The sequence below is a fragment of the Peromyscus leucopus genome, chromosome 17 (assembly GCF_004664715.2).
Source record: "Peromyscus leucopus breed LL Stock chromosome 17, UCI_PerLeu_2.1, whole genome shotgun sequence".
NCBI lineage: Eukaryota > Metazoa > Chordata > Mammalia > Rodentia > Cricetidae > Peromyscus > Peromyscus leucopus.
The window spans coordinates 9,561,959-9,578,259 of record NC_051077.1 but is presented as its reverse complement, the minus strand read 5'-3'; the positions used below and the strand labels follow the sequence as shown (position 1 = coordinate 9,578,259).

The window sequence follows — 16,301 nt, the reverse complement described above, 5'->3', positions numbered from 1 at the left end:
CCTATAATAGAGTTTTATGTGACTGGGGTGGGAGATTTTGGAATAAATACTCTAAGACTCAGGCGAACAACCCGTTAAAAATTTTTTATTATATTTATTTAATTATTTGGAGGTAGGGTCACATGCTGTGGTATGGTGGTCAGAGGACAATTTGCTGGAGTTGATTCTCTCAGCAGCAAGTGCTCTTAACTGCTGGGCCATCTCTCTCCTCTCTCTGTCCAGGCCCCCATCCCATCTTAATAATTTTGGGTATACAGTTCAATAGTATTTATACTCATACACATTAATGTTTGACTATTTTTTTAAAAAAATGTAGCTACCAGAGTAGCAGAGATGGATGATGGATGGATGGATGGATGGAGAGAGAGAGAGAGAGAGAGAGAGAGAGAGAGAGAGAGAGAGAGAGAGAACATGAAGTTAAGTGTGTAAGGATGAGGTGGAGGAAAGGAAGCCATGATCAGAATATATTGTTATTTTCAATAAAAAAGAGAAAAAGTAGGTAAATACCTCTGCTGTTTATATATGTGTATATACATATAACACACATATATATATCCATCCTGTAATGGCTACTGACATGCATGGCTATTAATATACACGTATATGAGCAAACTGTTATTCATATGCACGAGTATGTGATATATGTGGCTATTAATATGCTAGTATTTGGGTTTCTACGACTTCATGTTTTTAATGCATTGCTTTTTACTTTTTAATTAAAATAGCTGATTACATATTTGCATTTCTGTAGAAATACAGACGTTACTTAATCACTGTTTTAAAATCTTTTATAAAGCGAGAGGAAGAGCACGATAGAAAGTGTAGCCGTGCTGAATTGGAAAGCACTCATACAAAATCAGTTGGAAGCTCACCGAGGAGAGTAGCCGGAGGAAATCCGGGTGAGTGACTCAAATTATGGTCATTACTGATGCAGGGACTGTGAGGGAACATCAATGTTCACCTTACTTGGTCTTGGGTATCATGAGCAAGTAGGCAGGTGGTTATTTATTGTTCTTCTAGGACTTAATATTAGAGAAATATTTTGGTTATTTGCAAAAAAAAAAAAAAAAAAAAAAAAAAAAGAGAGAGAGACATTAAGACCTGGAGAGATGGCTTCATGGTTAAGAGCCCTGGCTGTGCTTCTAGAGGACCTGGGTTCAATTCCCAGTACCCACACAGCGGCTCACAAGTGTCTGTAACTCCAGTCCAGAGAATCTGATGTCTTCTGCTGACCTCTGTGGGCACCACACACTCACATGGTACACAGACATATATACAGGTAAAATACCTAATAACATACAGTTTTTTAAAAAGAGAGACTGAGGGCTGGGGGTGTGGTTTGGTGATAGAGTTCATGCTCTCATACTGAGTCTCTGGGTGAAAACCTCAGCCCACAACACAATAAAAGGGAAGTAGGGAGGGAAGAGAAGGTATGCCGGTGAGTCATTAGAAGTGTAGCTGACCCCGTGTGCCTGAGTCCTTGGGAGTTTCATTCCTGTACATCATGCAGAAGGTTAACAATACACATATTTTAACACAGACACTTTGATGGTTCATTCTGAACTGAGCTATTGTTTTGCATGATCTCATTTCAAGACGTTTGTTGATATTTCCTTTGTTCCTAAGACTGGACAGGACTCTTGCTACATCTGCGTTTGAAAGAGACAAGAAATACTTCTTCTTTGTTAGAGTACATGTTTAGATGTGGATGAATAGACAGAATGATATTGTTGACCCTCCTTTTCCACATTTAAGAATCAGGTAGTCCATCAGAGCAGCAGAGGAGGACCATTCCAGCAAGCCCTCACAGGCAGCAGTGGGAGAGACATGCTCCCAGTTCAGCTCTAGCAGCATTGGAAGAAGCACCCATCCTTACCTCCAGTTTCACGGCCGAGGAGGACAGAGGTCAGCACCATCACTGTTCCTTGGGGTCTGGGTTCAGATACCAAAGTTCATGCATGCTCAGGTGCCTCATGGAAAATGCATGTAACACCCATATCCTTCCATATAATTTACTCTCTAGACCACTTGTACATAAGATGACATAATACTGTGTAAATGGTTATCACACTGCACTGTTTATGTGCATATGGGAATATGTTCAATACAGACTTAATTTTTATTTTTTAATTTTAATTTTGTGTGTGTGTGAGAGAGAGACGGAGAGACAGACACACATACATACACACACACACACACACACACAGAGAGAGAGAGAGAGAGAGAGAGAGAGAGAGAGAGAGAGAGAGAGAGAGAGAGAGACTCTGTATGTGCACATGTATATGAATCCAGAAGAGGGTGTCAGATCCCTTGGAGCTGGAGTTACAGGCATTTGTGAGATTTCCAGTGTGGGTGCCAGGATCTGAACTCTGGTCCTCACAATTGAGCAACACGTGTTCTTAACGACTGAGCCATCTCTCGAGCTCCAGACTTCACTTAAAAAAAAAAAAATTATATCTTAGATCCAAAAACTTGGAGCCCATGGATATACACGGAAGACCATAGCTAGACTGAACACTTTCTAGTAGAATTCACCATGCTAGGGTTTTAGTTTATAAAACTCTGCAATGGACATTTGGTGCTCCTCATGTAGGTGAGTGAACTAGATTTTCACTGAGGGTCAAATATAATCATAACTTTGCTTAAAATATGATCTGAAAGATAGATGCTGGAAATTCTTTTTTTTTTAACTTGGTACTAATGTCTCTCTTTACAATTAGGTGGTTCTGTAATAAAGTACAGTGAAAGTCATGCCCGTAAGCAGTGGCTCAGAGAGCCCCCTGAGACCTTGTTGTCAATGCTGAAGGATGCTGATCTCAGCCTGGCATTTCAAACATACACAATATATAGACCAGGTAATGTTCTCCTATTGTATGGTCATAAGAATCCTTTGACTTTTAAAAATATAGTAAAATATGAACACAATTGATCATCTTAATAATTTTTTAAAAGATTTATTTTTTATGTGTCTGTGTGAATGTATGTCACTTGTGTGCAGGTGACCAGAGAGGCCAGAAGAGGGAGTCAGATCCTCTGGAACTGGAGTTAATAGGCAGTTGTGAGCCACCATGTAGGTGCTGGGAACCAAACTTGGGTCCTATGGAAGAGCAGCAAGTGTTCTTAACCTCTGAGGCACCTCTCTCCAGGCCCCTCATCTTAATCCTCCCTGAGCATACAGTTCAGTAGTTTTACACTCATGCACATGATTGTTTAACCAGTCTCCAAATTCTATTTTTTTGCAAAGCTGGAGCTGCACACATTAAATATTAACTCCATTTTTTCTTCCTCAAATCCCTATTATAACTTCAAAGTTATAAAGCTGGCGCAGGAAAGATCGCTCAGCAGTTAAGAGCATCCTGCATTTGAGAGGACCAGGGTTCGGTTCCCAGCACCCATGGGGCAACTTCAGTCCTAGAGGATCCAGTACACTCTTCTGGTACACAGGCACATGTGTGGTACATGCATAAGTGTGGGGACACACACAGACACATACACATAAAATAAAGATAAATAAATCTTTGAAGTTCCAAAATTGTAAAGGTTTTCTTGAGTCATTTATGGCCAGTCTTAAGCTGTGCTTAAAATTTCCCGTACAGATACTTTATTTCTATTTCTTGATTTCTTATTTTAGCAATCACAATATTGCTGTGTTTGAAAAAGTCATTTCGGTTGTTTGGCTCGAACTGTTTGGGGGGCACCCAGGCAGGGGGATCGGGATCCATCCCTGGTGCATGGGCAGGCTTTGGGGAGCCTGGTGCCTGTGGTGTGACATCTTACACAGCCTTGGTGCAGTGGGGAGGGGCTTGGACCTGCCTAGGCTCAGTGTGCCTGGCTCTGCTGACTCCCCATGGGAGACCTTGATTTGGGGGATGTGGGGTGGCTTGAGAGGGAGGGCTGGGGGTGGGAGGGGGGAGGAGGGGGAATCTATGGTTGGTATGTAGAGTGAGTAGAAAATTTCTTAATAAAGAAAAATGAAAAAAAGAAAAAGAGCCATTTTTAAATTGTTTGTGGTGCTGGGGACATGCTATTGTGCATGATAAGCTGTATCCCTAGCCCAGGAACAGCCCTTTTGTCAATGTAAATATACAGTTGTCTTGGGATTACCTCAAACCTCAAAGTTTCTTTTCTTTTTGGTTTTTCAAGACAGGGTCTCTCTGTGTAGCCCTGGAATTCACTCTGTAGACCAGGCTGGCCTCAAATTCAAAGAGTTCCACCTGCCTCTGCCTCCCTAGTACTGGGATTAAAGCCACCATGCCCAGCTTCAAATTTTCTTTAAATTCCATTATATTGAATATATTCAATTATAGGGTTTCCCTGTGTAGCCCTGGTTGCCCTGGAACTCGCTTTGTAGTTTTATAGACCAGGTTAGTCTTAAACTCGGAGATCCACCTGCCTCTGCCTCCCAAGTACTGGTAAAGGTGTTAGCCACCACCACCCAGCCAGGATTTAATTTTTAAAACATATTTTCACTAAACTTATTAGACAGAACAACTATTTATAATATTGTCCTTAGGTCTTCAGGCTAGAGAACTGCATTTAAGGATTGCATATGTATGCATATAACTTGGATAGTTCAAATGCTAACTCTTCTTGTTTATTTTCTGTGTTTTTATTTATTCTTCTCTCATACAATACATCCTGACTGCAGACTCCCCTCCTTCCACTCTCCCATCCCCCCGACCCACCTCCCTCCCTGCTTACTTAAAATCTGAGATGAATCATATCAAGTAGGGCCTATAATGGCATGGCAGTTTTTGATGGTGTTGCAAGAGATTGAGTTGTATTTGTTTATTTGATGAATGTCTATTGAGTGGCTAATATACATTATGATAAAAAGAAAAAGAGAGCTGGTGTCTAGCCCAGCAGTGGTGTGCTCTGTCTAGCATGCATAAGGCCTTGAGCTAACAACTTAGCTCTTTTTTATTATTTGTTTTGAGACGGAATCTCCCGAATTGTTCAGACTATAATATAGATTTCTTATGTTAGAAAATTTTAGTGTATCCCCCCCCCCCTTAGAGAAAGTGTTACTTTAAAACTTAATTCACATTCTGATACTTCCTGGGTCTGCTATCTGCCCAAATCGTGACGAGTAAATGCTGTTTAAATTGGCTGGCTTCTCCAGGCTCTGTGGCTCTGATCTGTAGTCCTAACATTTGGGCCTGTGATGAAGAGCAGCCCAGGAGATCAAGTCCAGCCTGGGCAACGTAGTGAGACCCCATTTAAAAACAAACAGGTAAACTGTCATACTTTCTGTTGATATTCCCCTGAAGGTACAGAAGGATTCTTGAAAGGTCCCCTTTCTGAAGAAACAACATCAGACAGTGTCGATGGTGATTTTGAGTCTGTCATTTTGGATCCAGAGAGATTTGAACCGCGGCTGGATGAAGAAGACACGTATGTTGTAATAGACCTAGAGTGCTCTAATTGGGGAATGGAGCCTGTGTGCACATGCCGTATCATACCACAATAATTTCAGATTTTTTTTTTTTTTTTTTTTTTTTTTTTTTTTTTTTTTTTTTTAAGATTTATTTATTTATTATGTGTACAGAGAGGCGCAGATCTCATTACAGTGGTTGTGAGCCACCATGTGGTTGCTGGGAATTGAACTCAGGAACTCTGGAAGAACAGTCAGTACTCTTAACCACTGAGCCATCTCTCCAGCCCCAATTTCAGATTTAGAAATAGCTATACTACTATCCATCTTAAACAAGCACTTCTGTTTGCTCTTGTATGGTGGGCAATACTGACATTTTATTATGAATACTTGGCTGGATCCTGCACATAGTTTTTTTTTCAGATCAGACCTGTCTTTGTTTCTGAGTTTTGAGACACTTAGACTCCTCCTGTATCAGCTTTTGGGTGTTGGGATTAGATACATGTGTAAATATATCTGGCTTTCATTTTATAATGCATTAGGGTTTTTTTTTTAACATTAATGTTCAAAATGTTAAGTGACACTTTTATTTTGGTAGAACTAACATTTTTTTTCTCTACTCAGTTACCTATGGAATTGAGTTTTCAAAAATTAAAATAGTATATGGTGGAATTCTGCATTGAACCCATCAAGAAGTACAAAGCATCCCCTGATACAGAGGCTTATCATCCAAACTGTTTTTTCACAGGGACTTTGAGGAAGATGGTGAAAACCCTGATTGGGTGTCAGAGCTCCAGAAGCAAGTGGGATGGCAGGACGTGTATGATGGGAAACTCCTCGGAGAACGTGCCTGAGCCTGTGGGGAGATGCTGATGACTGGAAAGGAAATGAAGACAGGAAATGTACCACAAGCTTAAAAAACAACCCAGAGCCCTTGTGAGTTTTCTAACACAAGGGAGGTCTAGAGATGCTGTGTGCCTTGCATTCCGGTGGACTGCTAGCCTGCTGGCTAACTGTGTGATAATAGGAAATTACTTAACTTCTTTGATCCCTAATTTTCTCAACTATACAATGAGAATAACAATGCCTACCTCATAGGAACCAAGACAGTTATAGCTACCCATGTGTTGTTATCCATGTTCTCACCTTTCCTAAAGGGCCAAGGATCTAAATATATTAAATTGTGATGTTAAATGTGTCTATTTTTCAATAATACCCAGACTGGGGATGCTTCAAGATGATTTCCAGTGATCTCTATTTCTACCAACTAGCAGCTGTCCTTAAATGTTCCTCATAGGTCAGAAGATCAGCCATGAGATGAATGGGTATGCTCTAGAGCTTCCCAGAAGATTGTCATCCTGGACCTGAGGCAGGACTACAGCCAAAGAGATGTGACGAATGTCAGAAGTTAGCACGTGTTATGGAATGATGTGGGGCACCATGCACATCCATGCTGGATCCTGGACCCCATCATGTATTACCTCATTTAATGCTGTGACACTTTAGAGAAGGGAGAATCTTTCCCCAGTGAGGAAACTGGCTTCTTCTGACCCCGTATGATGAAGAGTGGGTAGAAATTATAGTCCAGTCATTCACCAGGATCTGCTGAAATATGGACTATGCGTAGCTTTTAACAACTTAACTCCTCCCTTTTTTTCAGTGCTGGGGATCAAACCCAGGACCTTATGAATGCAAGGCAAGTAATCTGCCACAGCCGCACCACAGCCCAGCTTCTGTCTATCTTAACATGCAAAGGCTGTGCAAATCCCCACCTGACCTGTGTATCTCCCTGTGCTCAGTCTTGTGGTCAGTGTGAGCTTCCTTTTGTCTCTGGCAATTTCCCTGTCTTCCCTTGCCATTTTTGGGGAGTGCTGGTTAGGTATTTTGTTTTCATCCTCAATTTGGGTGTGTCTGGTGTTCTTCACAAAGGTAAGCCCCGTCCTCATCGTACATGATGTCAGCATGGTGTGCCACAGATGCTGCTTGCTGAGATCAGTAGTTAACTCAGTATCTGCTGGGCTTCTCATCACAGGTACTAACTTCCTGTCCCTGTTCTGGTCACTGTCACTAACGGCCCCACTGATGCTGAGAGGACTCATGGTCTACCTCTGTTAGAGCAAAGAGTGTAATGTTACACTAAGTCGCTGGTTAGGTTGCTTAATTGTGTCCAGTTGGTTTCTGTGCACTTTGTGATGTTCTTGTCCTTTTAAATTACTACATTTTAAAATTACTAGATTAAATTAGATAAAGTAGGATCAACTTGTAACTTCTCTGTTTCAGTCCCAGAATCAACAGGTTTTTTTCCTCCCAAGAAGCTATGGTTCCTCTCATTGTTTTAAAGCCAATATCTGGGTGCTGAGTGTGCTGGTTGCTCCTGACATATCTGGGTCCTGTCTACATACCTGTGTTCTGTGCACCCCCATCTCTCTGTATATTAAGTCAGGCACAGCCTCACACTGAAGTCACTGACTAATACAATCCCATAAGGTTAATTCAGGCTTTTCCTCTTGCTCTTTTTATATTTCTGTTTTCTCTGGCGGTGAGAAACACAGACTGCAGCCATCTGTTTAGATGTTGAGACCAGTATACATACAAAGCAGTGTCCAAACTGTTAACCCTCGCTGCTGGGAGGAACAGATTAGCAACTAGAGTGAAGAGCTTGTGTGTGGCTTCTGTTGTTGGCTTTACCCTTCCTAGGTCAGTCCCTTGAACATTAGCTCACCACTTTTCTGGTGATCTTTTGTGTTCAAGAAGGCGTGAATAGTTACAAGAATTTTTCTAAGACACTCAACTTCCATATATGCCATCCTCCACATCTCCTTATCTGCTCTAATCACTAGGCACAAACATTACAATCCATCACACAAAGCAAACTCGAAATTATGTGCATAATAATATCTAATTAACCACCGAAGAGTCGAATTATAAATCCTCTTGAAAATCAGATGGTTTCCACTTTAGACCAAACTTTTATGCATTTGCTTATTTGGGTGAGATTTGCCTGCCCTGATAGCTTTTAAAAAGAGGGGGAATTGGGTGTGGCACACCTCTTTAGTTTCAGCAGGGAGGTGGAGGCAGGCATCTGGACCTTTGAGTTCCAGGCCAGCCAGGGGTTCATAGTGAGACCCTGTTACAAAAAACAAACTAACAAACAAAACCCCCACCACACTTTAGATCCTATGCGCAGGAAATGCTAATTTCCATCTACATGCTTCTTTCAGAACTGTGGTGACCAACAAGAACTTTAAGCATTGAAAAGATCATGTTGCTATAAAATTCTGACCCAGGAAGTAGGATGCAGATAGAGGAGGAAAAGGAGTAATGTACGTTTTTTGGAGAAGTGAGCTTTGTTTGGGGGGGTCATAGACAATGGTGGGATACGAAATGGTCATGAGACTTAGATTCCACTGGATATGGCTGTCTTCCTTGTGTTAGTATTTACCATTTTGAAAGTGGTATATTTTTCCACAGGTCAATGCCTTGATGTACCTGTATGACATGGTGCTAGGTTGAGAAGGGCGTTTGCAGACCCCTGGGCAGCACCTGGTTTTGTTTGTGGACTAGGATTCCTTTAATACACCCCTCAGCAGTATTTGAGACCTTGCATGAGAAACCTGCTTCCTCCTGGGAGTATATATGACAGTTAAACACTGTTTAGTGTGTATGGGACCCTAGGCACCATCCCTACCACCTCTCCCGACAAGCAAACTGAAAGACCCCAGCAAACTTGCTTAGCCTAACACCATTTTGAGCTAAGCCTGAAAAGTACAGGAAAGTTCAGGTTGCTGCGTCGCCACCTGCCCAGAAAAGGTACTAAAGGTCAGAAAAACAACTTGAGCCAGACAGCAGGCGTGTCGAGCTCGGGAGAACCACGAGCTGTCCTGAGTTGAACCTGGCCTCATTGAATCGTCCAATCAGAACCCACGAGCTGTCCTGAGTTTGAACCTGGCCTCATTTGAATCGTCCAATCAGAACCCTGTAAACCGAGCTCCTCGTGCTCCTGCTGCCAGACCTATAAAAACCCTCCACTCCAGCCCGTGGCGCGCCAGTCTCTTGAGCCTCTTAAGGACTGTTGCCCCGTACCTGTGTCCTGATAAAGCCTCTTGCTGTTTGCATCTGACTTGTGTCTCGTGTATCTCTGGCGAGGGTCTCTCCAGAGGAAGACTGCCTTCGGGGTCTTTCACAAACCAACGTTTCCTCTCAGCATTGCTTACTCATCAGAAACCTCTGTAGGTGGCAGGCAGCAGAGAATATGTATACCAACTACACCAAAGAAACTCTCCCATCCCCGCGCCCAAAAAGCCAGCCAAAAAACAGGTATAAAGCTTCAAAAAAAAAAAAAAAAAATGCCACCCATAGAAGTCTGGAAAATAGCCAACCCCATCACACACCCTGGAACCCGAAGATTGCAACGAGGCAATCTGACTGATCGCCCACCCCACAGTTCTGGAAAAGTTTGCCCCCAAAGCGGTTTCTCCCCGCTCCCTACTCTCTTACTACAAAAACCGAATCTCAGACCTCGCACTGCCTTCTGCACCCACGGATACCAAAGCTGCAGGTTGCCAGTCTCTCTAAATAAAAGTGTGCTTCTTCCGCTTTGAGGTCAACTCTGTCTTCTCGTTTTCCTCCTCTGACTTACTTCTCACAGCACAGGAGTGTGGAGATGTTTTCTGGTTGCTTGTTTTATGTATGGGTTCCCACCTCCGGCAACTGGAAGGAGTGTCCATGGGTCTCCTCTGCCCCCGCCCAGCGCTCCGCCTACTTTCCTGGAGGTGGCCCTGCTCCAGCGTCCCTGAGGCTTCGCTGCCAGGGGCCAGATCCACCCGGACACTTAAAGACTCACTACCCACTGAGCAGGTAGGCTGAGCCCACCGGGCTTGTTCTTCAGGAGCTGTCCCAGGTCCCTCTAAGGCAAGGGAGAGAGATGGGGAGACCAGGCGGGAGGAGGCAGGGCAAGCGGCGGCTGCAGAGCCTGCTCCCTGGGCTGCGTCAGTTTCCATGGCAACTCACAACCTACAAAGTCCTGGACTCCATCCCCCCTCCCACATGCTGGCCACAGCCTCCCGCTGACAACCTAGTATCCACCTGACTTGAATTTTGAAAAACAACCTGCCCAGTAGACCACCCAGAGTTTTAGAAGTCTGCCTTGTGTCTGAAGCAGAAGGATGGCAAACGCAAGGCCTACCTGAGCTACTTCGATCAGTTTCAGTAATAGTCCCCCCAAAGGGATTAGCTATAAAGCTCAGTGGTTGAATGCTTACCTAGCATGCATGTGCTCCTGGGTCCGATTCCCAGTACAGCAAAATAAAAACCTCCATTATGCTCTAACTGTGGCATAAAAGGGGAAAAGAAGGAAAGCAACCTACAACAAAGTATATATTTCCACCTGTAAACACCTGCAGCCAGGGCCGGGACAGTCACCTGACCGCAGTTGCTAGACCGCTGGACCTCCCACCGACTGCAGCTCCCTAGCCTGTAGACCGGATGTTTTTCCATATTGGCACACAGCTAGTGGGAAAGTCCCCAGATCCAACCAAGCCGGAATATATATATATTTCCGAGACAGGGTTTCTCTGTGTAGCTTTGCGCCATTCCTGGAGCTCACTCTGTAGCCCAGGTTGGCCTCGAACTCACAGAGATCCGCCTAGCTCTGCCTCCCGAGTGCTGGGATCAAAAAGCGTGTGCCACCACCACCCGGCTTGATTTATATTCTTAAGAAATCCAGCACTAGTTAATGCCATGGAGAGATACTTAGGCGCGTGATGGTTGGGTTCTAGGGGCAGATAACTGTGAATGGGGTTTTCCACTTACGTAAGTGTATGCAGAGACTCTATGGTCATCCCTTGCTGTGTGGGACCAACGACCTTTGAATGGCAAAACTAGTACCCCAGGCCCTAACTTCATCTTAACTACCATAATGCCTCCGCATCTCTAGACCCCGAAACACAGACAGAATAAATTCCCAGGCTTCCCTGTAGAGGGCAGTACCTCCCCTGAGACGTGAAGGGTGCTTGCCCCGCCCTTGACTTCCAGCTTTTTAGAGGCACCAAGCATCTGCAAAGAGGTGTCTTTCCTTCGAACACGGGTCATTTTTCATTTTAGAAGCTAGAGAAGAAAGGTTTATGAGGTGGCGACTCGTCTAAGGTCCCAAAGCTGAGCTGCAATCCAGAGTGACCTCGGAATCTGCCAACCAAACCGTTTTCGCCACCGTACCTGTGGCCATAAGGGAATTTTGTGACTCTGGAAAGCTGGGTGGAAAGTTTCAGCAAACAGTTCCTTTGCATTTTATCCATCGTCTGCGCGTTAGCTGTCATGAGAAGCGTACAGTAAAGGCTTATTACTTCATTTTAGGAACTTCGGGCCCCGACACAATGGATAAATTTGACCTGATTAAGATCATCGGGGAAGGCACCTTTGGGAAAGTATACTTGGCAAAAAATAAAACAGAAAGCAATCACTGCGTCATAAAAGAGATCAATTTTACAAAGGTAAGGTTAAGAAGTTCAAACTTTTGATAATTTTAAGTGGTATATTTAGCTTTAAAATATATATAGATATATTATATGTATGCGTGCTTGCATGAGTTTATGTGAGTGCAAGTGTCTGCAGAGGTCAGAGGGCATTGGGTGCCCCTGTGGCTTAGCTTCCTTCCTTTTGTCAGTGCACCGGGTCACTTGGTCCTTCGCTGGCATTCTCCCAAGTCCAGTTTTCATGTGGCTCATTTTACCAGTGCCCCAGCCGTGGCCCCAGACGCCCCCTGTAAGGTCTAAAGGAAAAGATAGCTAGGCTGACTTCATAAAAATAAAACTTCTTGGCCCGATGGCATGCACCTGTAATTCCAGCTACTCCAGGGACTGAGGAAGATGTGCGGCACGTTCACGTCCTTTTGGGTGTCTGGGCTACCAGAGAGTTCAAGGCCAGCCCACACAACCTGCTGAGACCGTCTCAGAAATAACAAGCAGAGGCTGGAGAGGTGGCTCAGTGGTTAAGATCACTGGCTGCTCTTCCAGAGGTCTTGAGTTCAATTCTCAGCAACCACGTGGTGGCTCACAACCATCTATAAGGGGTCTGTGAAGGGGCTCCAACAGCCTGAGCGTGGCAAACACGGCCCGAGCACGGCAAACACAGCCCGAGTGTGGCAAACACGGCCCGAGCAAGGCAGACATGGCCCGAGCGTGGCAAACAAACACGGCCCGAGCATGGCAAACAAACACGGCCCGAGCAAGGCAAACACAGGCCCAGGCGTGGCAAACACTGCAGACAGGTTTTGCCCTTTACCCTCCCCCTCTCCCTTGCTAAAAACCATGACATCCCTAAAACTAGCCCCCAAGGTCCATTCCCTTATTTGGCCACTGACTCATTCCTGAGACTAAACACCAAGGTCCAACAATTAAAATTCATTCTTTGGCCACTATGTCCAGTCAGGATTTACCAGCTCACCTTAGCACAGACTCCCCCACTTTTCCCTTGAAATCCCACTCCTGCAGAAACACCCTCTCTTGCTCCCTGCTTTCCTGCTTCTCTTGCTTGCTCCACGCCCCCCCCCAAATAAAATAAAATAAAATAAAAATGAAAATAAATAAATTTAAAAAAAAAGCAAAAAGAATACTGGGATGTATCTCAATGGTAGACCACTTTTTTTTGTTTGTTTGCTTGTTTGTTTTTTGAGACAGGATTTCTCTGTGTAGTTTTGGTGCCTATCCTGGAGACAGGGTTTCTCTGTGTAGTTTTGGTACCTATCCTGGATCTCGCTCTGTAGACCAGGCTGGCCTCGAACTCACGGAGATCCACCTGCCTCTGCCTCCCGAGTGCTGGGATTAGAGGGGTGCGCCACTGCCACCCGGCAGTAGAGCACTTTCTTAGCATGCACTAGACCCTAGGGTGAGGAAAAAAAAATTTTTTTGTCATATAATAATACATTTTTATCCTATTTCTCCTCCCCCAAACCCTCCCTGTCTCCCTACCCACCTAATTTCATGATCTCATTCTCTCTGTCCTCTCTCTCTCTGCTCCTCTCCTTCCATGCATCTTTGCCACTCTGGTAGCTACATTTTTAAAAGTAGTCAAACTTACCAAGCTGGCAGGAGAGGGGTAAAAGCATTTTAAAATCTGAAATTCCCGTTCTGATCATGCCGTTTAGAATGAGGCATGTGACACTGGATCTTAGGTTAGAAACGGGGGCTGAGAATGTCAATTAAAAAATATCGTCTGGGCTGTTTGTGTGGCGGAGGGTGTGCTTACCTTGTTCAAGCTGCAGCAGAAGAAAAATGGAAGGGAGGAAGAGGAGGAAGGTAGTCCAGCACTCCTGAGGCTAAGGCAAGAGAACCCTCAATTCCAGGCCAGCCCAAGTTGCCTACAGAGGCACACGTCCTCCAGAGAGAGAGAGAGAGAGAGAGAGAGAGAGAGAGAGAGAGAGAGACAGACAGAGACAGACAGATAGGCATGCAGGCAGGCAGGTAGGCAGGCAGGCAAACAGACAGCATGGGATATGTACATAGGCACCAAAACAGTAGAAAAGTATTATTCTCAGATGACAAATAGAATAATAAATTACAAAACTAAAGTTAAATCATAAAAGATGTTTTCTTTTGACATTTGTTAATTTACTTGTGTGTATGTGCACGCCTGTATGACCCAGCACACACGTGGAGGTCAGAGGACCACTGTGGGCGTCAGTTCTTTCCTGCTTCCACCATGTGGGTTCCAGGGATTGACCTTAGGTCCCCAGGTTTGGCAGCAAGTGCCAAGCCTGCTAAGCCCTCTTGCTGGCCCCAAGAAACTGGTTTTTGTTTTTGTTTTGAGACAGGATCTCCCTTTGTAGCCCAGGGTGTCCTCAAATTTGGGATCCTCCTGCCTCAGACTACTGAGTGCTAGCATCACAGCATGTATGGCTTATTTCCTAAAATGGAAAAATGCAGAATACGGAACCTTGCTGGTCTGTTTTTTGTAGCATATGACAATTTTCTTCTCAGCAGTGACTGCTCTTGAAATGTTATGTCTTAGAAAGGATTTCCTTATGCTGGAGGATAAAGATAATGAGTAAATCTAGTTGCTAATTTCTTTATAATTTGCATTTACTTCTTATAACAGGACCTCGCTATGTTGCCCAGGATGATCTCCACCTCCTGGGCAGCTGGGAATACAGTTGTGTATCAAGTGTAACCAATTCCGAACTTTCAGTACAATAATATTTCCCCAGCATTATTAATTTTCTTGATTATAATTGTCACTGACAAGCTAATGGTTAGATAAGAGGCACTCTGCTCATTCCACAGTGGCCCTGCCTTTGAGAGATAAGTTTTAGAAGTGACATTGAAGCCAGTGGCATCTTGGGGGATTTCGGATGGCAGTGAGCAGGAAGCATGCCTCTATTAGCCGGTTACCTCTGCAAGACACACTATCTTGAAATATCACTTTGACGCCCTTCCAGGAAAAAGAAGCTTCACAGAAAGAAGTGATTCTTCTGGCTCAGATGAAGCATCCCAACATTGTAACCTTCTTCAGTGCCTTTCAAGGTTAGATTTTTCCATCATTAAAGTATCCCAATAAACTAAAGAGCTCTAGAAAAGATGTGTTCCCAAGAATTGTGTATTTATTAAATTTTGTAAGTGTGTTCATATTCCTGTGTAGTTAAATTGTAATTTGAAACGTTGTCTTTATTTCCTATCTGGTGAGGTTTGTCCTTTGCGACAGGGTCTTCTGTAGCCCAGGCTAGGCTCAATTCACTGCATAGTTGAACATAACCTCAAAGTCCAGATCCTCTTCTTCGGCCTCCCCAATGCTGAGGTTACAGGTGTGTTCCACCATGCTGAGCCCTTCTAGTGACTTATTATAGATGGCTTCCCTCTCATAAGCTTTTGCACATCTCCTTAATTCTTATTCTTCCAATAGACAATGGTTGGTGTGCCAGATTGGAAGTAGTGGTAACGCTCCAATCACAGTGGCCTACAGTAATACCCATCCATTTCTCATTCCCACTCCATGCTGGCTGCCGGTGGAGTGTGATGTCTGTGGTCCTGGAAAAAGGGACATTGCAGAAATGGAGCGTGTCGCTTTGTAAGCTACCAGGAAGAGGGGACACAAAAGCCCAACAGGCACACTGTCATGTTCAACCGGATGTGTGTCATGGGTTATAGTTGGTCCCTTGTGTTCTGTGACAGTAGGTGGCGCTGTATAATCCTCTCACAGAGAGGCAGCAACCTGCCAAAGGAGAGCAGAACTTTGAGGAGCTTCATTCCAAAGTTTGTGTTTTCCTTGTGTGTACACACAGGGGCCCCAGGTTGTTGTTGGGAGTCTGTGTCAATCACTTTCTCTCTTAGGTGTTGAGACAGGATCTCTCAGTTGAACTCATAGCTCACCAATAAAGTTAGTCTCAGCAGCCCAGGATTGGAATTGCAGGCAGGTCTCTATGCCCACCCAGCATTTACGGGGGACCTGAAACCCAGTTTTCATGCTCCTGTAGCAAGTGCTCTGAACTGAGCCATCTATCCAGCCCCCTGCCCCTCAGATTGTTTATTTCGGGTTTGTCGGGAAGCTAAGAATACACTGGTTAGAGCTCGTTCTTTCAGAGCAGATTCTACTGAGTCATCATTCTAGTTACCAGGCTTGAAGCAGGAACAAAATGCGCAAACCCCTGTCCTGGAAGTTTGCATTATAATGGGAAGAGACAGGCAGTCAGCAAATATGCAATATATTGGGTGTTTATGAGGATGTTCCAGGACCATAGACACCCACAGTTCACCACCGGACAGGGATATCCCACCCCTACCTCTCTCACTGGGTTGTTGTAATTCATGGGCTGTAGGTACTAAGAGAAGAAGGGCTAACCTAGAGTATCACTGGGTGCATAGACAGGAGCAAGCGAGTCCATGGATACATCCTCTATTTCTTGAACTTTTCATGGTGTGCCCTGTGCTCTCTGCTGTTT

At 44.3% G+C, this 16,301-nt stretch overlaps 2 protein-coding genes across 5 annotated transcripts in view; both read left to right on the top strand.

Moving 5' to 3' along the window:
• Positions 1 to 7,629, top strand: part of Nek3 (NIMA related kinase 3) — a 31,779-nt gene extending 24,150 nt beyond the window's left edge. For 2 of the 3 annotated variants that reach the window (XM_028860941.2, XM_028860940.2), the window contains exons 12-16: positions 797 to 899; positions 1,756 to 1,905; positions 2,721 to 2,855; positions 5,271 to 5,394; positions 6,123 to 6,615. In XM_028860941.2, coding sequence (XP_028716774.1) covers positions 797 to 899; positions 1,756 to 1,905; positions 2,721 to 2,855; positions 5,271 to 5,394; positions 6,123 to 6,228 — 618 coding nt within the window. In that variant the 3' untranslated portion in view covers positions 6,229 to 6,615. Of the gene's footprint in view, positions 1 to 796; positions 900 to 1,755; positions 1,906 to 2,720; positions 2,856 to 5,270; positions 5,395 to 6,122; positions 6,616 to 6,671 lie in introns of those variants that run through there. The other variant, XR_005093072.1, reaches the window with a different exon arrangement.
• A 1,934-nt stretch (positions 7,630 to 9,563) lies between these two features.
• The window catches only part of Nek5 (NIMA related kinase 5), a 50,903-nt gene continuing 44,165 nt past the window's right edge, over positions 9,564 to 16,301 (top strand). Inside the window, exons 1-3 of one of the 2 annotated variants that reach the window (XM_037211624.1) lie at positions 9,564 to 10,231; positions 11,726 to 11,862; positions 14,805 to 14,889. In XM_037211624.1, the coding sequence (XP_037067519.1) occupies positions 11,746 to 11,862; positions 14,805 to 14,889 (202 nt within the window). In that variant the 5' untranslated portion in view covers positions 9,564 to 10,231; positions 11,726 to 11,745. Of the gene's footprint in view, positions 10,232 to 11,476; positions 11,863 to 14,804; positions 14,890 to 16,301 lie in introns of both variants that reach the window. The other variant, XM_037211623.1, reaches the window with a different exon arrangement.